At 42.2% G+C, this 8,722-nt stretch overlaps 1 protein-coding gene across 2 annotated transcripts; it reads left to right on the top strand.

Annotated features, from left to right (window-relative positions):
• On the top strand, nt 1-5,183 carry asb6 (ankyrin repeat and SOCS box containing 6). 2 transcript variants are annotated; one of them, XM_026322463.2, is made up of 7 exons: nt 1-36; nt 326-472; nt 722-903; nt 2,230-2,336; nt 2,441-2,549; nt 2,645-2,731; nt 3,981-5,183. In XM_026322463.2, the coding sequence occupies exons 2-7, from the start codon at nt 363-365 to the stop codon at nt 4,700-4,702; spliced, it is 1,317 nt and encodes a 438-aa protein (XP_026178248.1). In that variant the 5' UTR covers nt 1-36; nt 326-362; the 3' UTR covers nt 4,703-5,183. The 2 variants fall into 2 exon arrangements, with proteins under 2 accessions (XP_026178248.1, XP_026178247.1); XM_026322462.2 differs by having other exon boundaries at nt 8-472.
• Nucleotides 5,184-8,722: the final 3,539 nt, after the last annotated feature.

Here is an 8,722-nt window from a genome sequence, read left to right on the forward strand (position 1 = left end):
GTGCAAACTTCCTGTTTTGAGGGGGAAACGACTAGCGTGAGTAGCTCAATGAGTTTGTGACAACTGAGCCCTTTAGTCATTTTTCTCAAACATCTGAATTAAGAATTGAGTAAATAAATGTCTGATATAATTATCTAATTAGCTATATGTTTAACTTTTACCTGCTAACTAACAATATTACTTTTTTAAAAACATAACTTCATGCGTCGTAAATTAGCTAAAGCTAAATACAACATGAATTACCCTGTACCCTTAAGTTTAATCACTTAACCAATAGACACATACACGGGGACAGTGTAATACTCTGAAAAGCACCTGTCTTTAGGAGTTAACGTGGGAGTGTCGTAAATCGCGGAGGAGCCATGCCTTTCCTCCACGGGTTTCGCCGCATCATCTATGAGTACCAGCCGCTGGTGGACGCGATAATGTGTGTTGTTGCGCTGGAGGAAGGGCACAGAAGTCACGATGACAGGTACAGCCGAAGCTGCAGGTAGTTGCTGATTGTGTAGTTGTTTTAATCTTCTGTCAGCTGTTTGATTTCCCGGTTTTATTTGATCCTAGACAAGGACTGACAAGTACCTTCTCCTCAGTTATATTTTAGACTGGAAACCTGCACCCAGTCCCACTGCTAATGCTTCAGTGTCAGCAGCAGCGTTAGAAATAATGGCAGTATTTCATACTGTGTGAATAAAACAGTGCTTCTTGCTGCTCTTACATCTAGTGTGAGAGACCCTGAGGAGGAGTCTGGTCTGTGTCGGTCTCTGGTGGAGCTTCTGGAGCGGGAGTCTCAGTCAGAGGTGTTTGTGGAGGGCATCAGCTACGCTCTGTTTAAAGTGGCAGAGCGGGGTCTGGTGTTTGCTGCTGAAATCCTCCTACGCTATGGAGCTGATCTTAACTTTGAAGGTGAGGAATCATTTACAGCTCACCTTGAATAATGTTTGTTCTTTTACAAACTTTCTGAGTTGTTTAGAAGATGCTGTACTAAATAATCTTTCATATTGGTTATTATTATTTTGCCATTACATTTTTCTTGGACTAAATCACAATAGACAATCACAATTATGCTGCAAACAATTCTAATGACTGTACTGAACACACCCAGCTGATATTGGGTGAGAGGCGGTGTGCACCCTGGTCAGATCACCAGTCTATCACAGAGCAGACACACAGAGACACAAACACCGACACTCATTTAGAGCCAGTTAACGTAACCCCAAATGTCTTTGGACTGTGGAGGACCAGGAGAAAATCCTTAGAAAAGACTTAGGGAGAACATGCAAACTCCAAAGAGAAAGACCTTGGGGTTTCAACAGGATTCAAATGCAGAACCTTTTTGCTGTGAGGCAACAGCACTAACCACTCTACTGCCCTTTGTAGTAGCCAACTTGCTCCAAATTTTAATGTGCGATATCTGTCCTGTTTATATTTGGCGACAGGTGGAAACATTGGTTGCTGTGATCATTCTTTACACAAGTAACTGCATTATGTATAATGAACAAGTCATCACCCATATAAGCTTGAGAAAGCAAGTTTCCATTTAGTAAATTGAAGTGGAAAGTGAGGCATTTCCTGGATAAAAGCTGCCAGGGGCTGAGCCAGACTCTGCTGTGGTGACCTCTGCTGGTAGCAGGACTCTCTTTCCCTGGGGACATAATTAGAGGATCCTAGCAGGGGCTGCTTCATTCATCTTTCACACTTCTTGAATGTCTCTTTCCACAAAGTTAACACCAAGGACTGCTCCCACATAGTATGGGAACATGTTTTTTTATTCTTTTTCAAGTATTCACTTTCATGTTTAAGAGTATGTGTCCCCAAAACACATCTGTAGTGTTCAGAACTCTTGAATTGATGGTATTTTTCAGTGTCTCTATTATTGCTTGTGTTCTCTATGTTTGATTTTCTTCTCTATTGCTTTGTATTTTATGTAAATGTAATGTGTTTCTATATGCACCTTATGTGTTGTCCAATTTGTGAATTAGCTTGTGTTTTTTTTTTTTTTTTCTCCACACATTTTGCTTTTGGTTAGGGTCAACAGGGGTTTTGGCCACAATATTAGAATATTATGGGCATATTGTCTTTTCTGTATATGCTGAGATTAGTTTCCTTCTGCATTATATTGAGGGTTGTATTGCTTTGCCAATATTGTCAGATATTATAATTTATCGAATTTACATTTAGTTTCTGTGAGAAAGACTGATTATTTAATAAGAATGCTTGTTTTCCATTCAGACCCAGTGTCGTACTACAATCCACTGCATATAGCCGTTTTAAGGAATAGGCCAAACATGGTGAAGCAGCTGGTCGGGCATGGAGCAGACATTGAAAAAAGGGACAGGGTGAGGCAGCTGTCTAATATTTATCTCCTCTCTCATTCTTGCTGAAGTCTTTCTGATTTAGGTAATCATTTTGTGTAAATAATATATATACTGTTACCTGGTAGATCCATGAGAGCAGTCCCTTGGATCTTGCCAGTGAGGAGTCGGAGAGGCTACCCTGCCTGATCACCCTGCTTGACCTGGGTGCTGATGTGAATGCAAAGGATAAACATGGTGAAATTGCATTGCTTGGCTGCATTCCTAAATCATCCGTTCATCCTCTCATTCATTAATTCTGAAACGTAACTACTTTGGTCTCCCCTCAAAAGGAAAAACACCTTTGCTCCATGCTTTGGCGAGCAGCGACGGACTCACTGTGCACAACACAGAGAATATCCAGCTTCTACTCCAGAGAGGTACTGAAACACCCTTCATCTTCACTTTGCCTCCTTGTCCACTTATGGTCATTCAAATACCCTCACACACAGGATCATGGTAAAATCGCTACCTTCAGAAACGTGTGTTAGTATGCATACCACCTCCACCTTTTTATGCATTTTGAGATCAAAGTAAACTGTCAGTTGTGGTCAGATGAAGGTATACACACACAATTCTTAACGCAACTGAAAATGGAGTACAACAAATCCTGTCATCCCTGTCATGACGAAACTGACTGGCAAGATTTTTAACTGCAAGGTAGTTGACGACTTAGTGTATGTCTTCTGGGTTTTCTGATTATCAATAATCTCCTCACTGTACCTGTACCTGTACCACTTGCAGTGTAACTGCAGGGAGCTTACATGTAGACAGCAAAGCAATTTATATATACATCGAAATAAATAGAAATCCACATACACAAACACATCTCTCTCTCTCCCCCTCTCTCCCTATCTCTCTTTCTATATATATATATATATGTATAGATAATGGTATATAACTCATGAAGATCACATGTACCCTTCTTCACCATACATCTGTTAGACTAATCACTTGGTAGACTTGAAAAGTTAGGATAACTTTTCTGGTACAAGTTTTTTATTTATGAATCATTAAAAAGCAACAGATTCAGCTCAGACCCGGATAAAAGATGCTTTGAGTTGTTTCACATTCTGTCCACTCTGAAATTGAAGTCCATCAATTTTTAAACATATAGATTTGATTACTTGCCCTGCAGAGTGCTGATCAAGCTGTATATTATCTTTTTGTGGCTCTGGAGGAGCTTTGTCAAGTCTGAGGAAATTACCCTGATGATGTCACACTGATGTCATTGGGGTACCCTTTTACCTTGGAGGTTTAAAATTTATAACAGAAAGGCTGCATTAAAAACTTGGGTTGTAGAAATTAAAAGCATAGGCATTTAGCAACCAGAAAGGGACTAATGCAAGATGCTATTTGCATTATGGGAAATGTAGGATCCATTGTTTTAAAACATGAGTCACACTATGCACTCAAAGTCCAATAGTAAATTGATGAGAGAACCCTGAAATGTAACATTTCTTCTTAAAAGTTGTAACTAAAATATCAATATATATCGTCTATTGACAAATTAGCTCTTTCCTTCAATTACATTATTTGAGACACTGGTGCTCCATTGTGCATATGGTAGCAGTTAACTGTTTAAGATTTGATCACAAATGTAGTTGAGTAATGCTTTCTTCAACACAGGTGGTGATGTTAATGCTGCTACTGTAGACGGCGAAACAGTTGAGTCTTCGCTGGTGTTTCTGGTTAAGGAGGCTCTGGAAGCTAATGTGGAGGATGCTGCTGAGATCGGCAAATTCTGCTTGAAGACCGCACAGCTACTTCTGGCTCACGGTGTGGACCCCAGCTGCTGTCTGAATGAGGATGGTGAGCCCTCCCTGACACAGACAAGCCTGGAGCACTTTGACCTGCTCTTCCCACTGGCTGTGCTCTTAATCCAGAGTGGAGCCTCTCTGGTTTGTTCCTACCACGGTGACTCCTGTTGGTCAGGTTACAACCTCCTTTTCCAGCGCCTCCAGACAGCCCTGCAGCAGTGCTCTGATCAAAGTCATGCCTCTGAGCTCCTGGAACAGGCTGAGGTGTTGCTCAACTTAGCGAGGGTAAACATCCCTAAGCTACACCTGCCTCCCAGGCTGGAGCTACCTGTACCTGGTCAGGACCCTTTCCCATATGCTCAGGCTCTGGTAGACTTGCACAACCGGGTAATAGAGCATGAAGCATGTCCTCCTCCTCTGCGATGCCTTTGTAGGGCATTCATAAGGAACCAGCTACAGCCTTGGCCCCTGGAAGACAAAGTCAAAGCCTTACCTTTACCAGACAGACTGAAAGACTTTCTTCTTCCTGAACAATCATACACCCCAAAACCTGGCTGGGATTGCTTCAAGCCCCAACAGAGTCAGCGCTGATGTGAGCGATTGGCTGGGTATTGTTCTTCCTCAAATCTAAAATGAAAGACTGAACAGCCCTGTAATCATTTGTATAAAATGTTTGAGCATTGGTCCAACTGGGGCCTTAGATGAATACCTGTGTGCCAAATTTACACTGACACATGTGTAGGTTTGCTCTAACATACAAAGACTGTATCAATTAGCCCATAGCTTGTAACTGTTTTGTGCAGTTGTGTGAATGGTATTGTGTAAAGGAAGTTGCTGTACAAACTAAAATCCACCAGATGGCAGTGTTGCTCCTGCATATCAAAAGTTGTTCAGATGTCAGGGTCAAAGACTTAGTTATTCACAGTGCAGCCTATTAAAGTTGCTCCAGCACAGTAGGCTCCATCTATATTTTATCTCCTCAGTGTGATAGTGGTGTGGTGTATTGTGGAATTTATGTATCTTCTTGCTTAACATAAAAGTGGACCAGTGAAACAGTTTGCTGATTCTTCTATGTGATATGGCGGCAATATTTTATGATTGTCAGTCTATTACTGCTTTTTTATAACCAGGCGGTTCCAATGCAGCCATGAATATGAATAGTTAAACTCATCAGCTACTTGTTATCGGGACTGATTGGTGCTATGTGTTTACCCCATTGTTGTGTTCATACACCAAACAGCCAGTTGAGTGTATGCTAGAATAGAGAAGCAGGAATAAAATGACACAACACAGCAGCAAGAGTGTGCCAGTAGATGTTTTGATATGGTTTTACTGTGACATAATGTAGCTGCAGTGGCTGCTGGCATGGAAAGTTTTACCAAGCATTTTTTATTGCGTCTCTTTGAATTTGAATGTAGGGACCCTTTCCTCTATTTTCTGCACAGCCCGTCGTGGGTAGTAAATAAGGAGTGCTTGAAAGAAGCATACTACATTTCTATGCGAACACCATAGGGCACATATATGTTTGCGTCCATGTGTGTGACAAGAAAACTAAATAGGACATTGTGTTACACAACTAACCCCTTCCTGACATTGCTGAAGCTGGAGTGGCTCCAAGGCTTGCAGGCGCTCCAGCTCCTCTTGGTTATCTAGGTCACAGCCTCTGAGGAGAAGAGCCTCAGCAACAGCAGCAGCCCTGCATGACACACGCTTCACTCTCCTGTCTGTCTGAATCTCCCTGCATACTCTTGACAAAACCTCAACACTGGTCCTGGTCGAATGAGGGAGAGAGAGAGAGAGAGAGAGAGAGGGAAAGAGGGAGAGGGAGAGGGAGTGAGGGGGTTGCAGGAAGCAGAACAGTGCAGAAAAAAAAAAACATACAGGGATGGCATATGTGGAATGGTTATGGGAGCACTCATGGAGGACACATGGAAATAGAAATGGATTACATTTATACAATACACTGACTGTAGGAACATAGTCCACCCAACCAACAATTACAGTGCCTCCACAGAATCCAATCCTTGCTTGTAGAAGGTGATAGAATAGAGATAGTGGGGGGAGGGCTAAGCCAGTACTCTCCATCCAGCATTTATTGGAAAACAGTGTGAGTGAAGCTTGGTACTGAAATTAGTTATTGATCTATTCTCTCCCTGAAGCCCATGGGTCTTTCCCACCACACCTGCTCATTCTCTCACAGCCTTTTCTTTCACCACAACTCACTGCATCTTTCAACCTTTGCTTCGAGCTTGTGTGCAGTTCTTTCCATTTTTTCAAATGATCGTTTGAGAAGAAGTTAGAGCAAAATGAGATTCTGATATCAATATGAAATCTACAAGTTTGGAAATTAAAATCTGTATGTTTAATAGAGGGCAGCAGTCAGCTGACACACAAAGTGAAGCCAATTGTACCTAAACTGACTTAAAGGATTTTGAAATTTAAAAAAAAAAAAAAGATTTTCTAGACTGGTGCTTGTGGTCTTTGTTTCTGGACTGGCTCTAACCTTTTCATTAACAGCCATGTCACCAACTGAAAGACGTTGTCTATTTCAGGCCTTTTCTTCTGTGGAGCGCAGCCTGTGCAGAATGTGCATCTCTTTGTCTTTCACTAAACATTGTCTAGACATGGGATAATTGCAGACATCACTGAACACTCAGCTGCTGCCTGAAACCTCATGGGAGTTGAGGTGGACTTTGGAAGGAAACGGCCAACAGTCAGTGAGGGGGGTCACACTCACAGCCATTTAGATTGTGCGTTTCTGTTTGTCCGCACATCTACATACTGTATGTGTTCGCTGGCGTGAAGGCAAGCATGAATTCAAGCGTGTGTGGGAGAGTGAAAAAGAAAGCAAAAGAGAATGTAGACATTGAAACACACAGTACTCATAGCCGCAGATGTGGTGACTTCATCAGCAAAAAATGTACCCTGTCCCACTGCTCTGCTAGTGTTGACTGAGTGCGCCAAAATTAACACATGGTTAATACTAATGTGAAGAAAAGCTCATTTTCACTGGGCCATGTTCTGTGCTTTCATACAGCATACTTTAGCTCCTGTAAGATTATGTTTAGGCTGAGACACTTTTTAAAATTTGGAGCTCTGACTGGGTGTGTTGAGGGGAGAGTCCGTTGGTCTCTGGGAGACAGTCACAGGTCGCTGAGTTCACCCAGGGCATAGGACTAATCTCAGTGGGGGTGGATTGGATGCAGGATAACTGAATCCTGTTGGGGCAGGCAACCTTCTCATTCTGCTCCAGGTGTTGGTTCCTCCTTCAGCTTCATACATACTGACTGATGTGCTCACCAGCCTAGAGTTTAACGCTGTACCATTCGATTTAAAGGCTCTTGTGTGTTTTTTGTGTTCTGGGCTCCACTGGGGGACAAAATATATCTGTATTTAAATTTATAACTTCTCAGAGATTGTTTCCACAGTTACCTGCCTTCGTTTGTCCATTTTTAAACAATTTCCTACATCTATTTATTTTGCAGAATTGCTGTTACAAAATGAGTTTTACTAGATTTTTAGACTAGTTTTTTGTTAAGCTGACATGACCTACTTTTTCAAATCTCTTTGGAAAGAAAATAGGTCCAACAAGTAGAGTAACAATACTGCTACATACAAGTATTAACACAAATCTGCTTTTGTTCTTCGAGGGGGGATCATTTGAAAGTGTAGCACACTGACAAGTTACAGTTCCCTACTGCAGCTCCTGTTTTAGAAGCACACAGATCCACCACCCTCTACATTTCTAAGACTGACGCCATTTCACAGAAATTCCAGACAACTGGCGCCTGAGCTCTGCCTCCAAGAAGGACATGATGAATAGGACACACCCTTGGTATGCTAGTGAATGGTAGAATATATGGCATACTGCAGTGTTACAGCCTAGATTCAGTGCAGCTTCTCGTCCTAGCTCTTTGTACTGTTGTTTTCTCTGCTCCTCTCCCTCTTGTGTTTCATGCCTCTCGCCTATTTTTAAAAGCTTGAATTTGAGTGAAATGCACTGAGGCACCAGTAAGGCGAGCTACAGCTCTTTCCAGCACTGGTTCCTGATCCACCTCTTTGTTGTGGTCTATGCATGCCTGCTCTAGTCACATGACCGCGTTTCTATGGCAACTCGGGTTTGAGTAATCATTTGCGTTACGACCTTTATTCCCTTGAGGAAAGGGGAGGGGGAGGTTAGACTGAGCCTGTAGAAACAGAGAGCAAGAGGAAAGAGAAAAGACAGGCAGAAGGGGAGCGGCAGAGAGGCTCAGGGAAGGAAAATAGGCAAAAACAATGGCTTTATGGGGAAAATGTTGACTTTTCTTGCCTTTACATTTTGTATTTGTCTGTTATTCTCTCCATACTGCACACCAACCTCGTCAGTCTTTGTATGAATCCAACAATAAAGACAATAGCCTGGCACTAAACGCTGGGTTGTGTGCTTCAGTTTCACCATATTATCATTTGTGTTGTGACTCACTCAGTGACTAGTGCAGACGGGTTTGCTTGGAGAGGCAGCAGGCATGTATGTTTCATAAGGGCACACACACACACACACACACACTCACTCTCTCTCTCTCCCCTCCCCTTCATTTCTTCTCAAAGGAAAAGCAGTACTGTGCCACATGT

Source organism: Mastacembelus armatus, chromosome 9, assembly GCF_900324485.2.
Source record: "Mastacembelus armatus chromosome 9, fMasArm1.2, whole genome shotgun sequence".
In the NCBI taxonomy this organism is placed as follows: domain Eukaryota; kingdom Metazoa; phylum Chordata; class Actinopteri; order Synbranchiformes; family Mastacembelidae; genus Mastacembelus; species Mastacembelus armatus.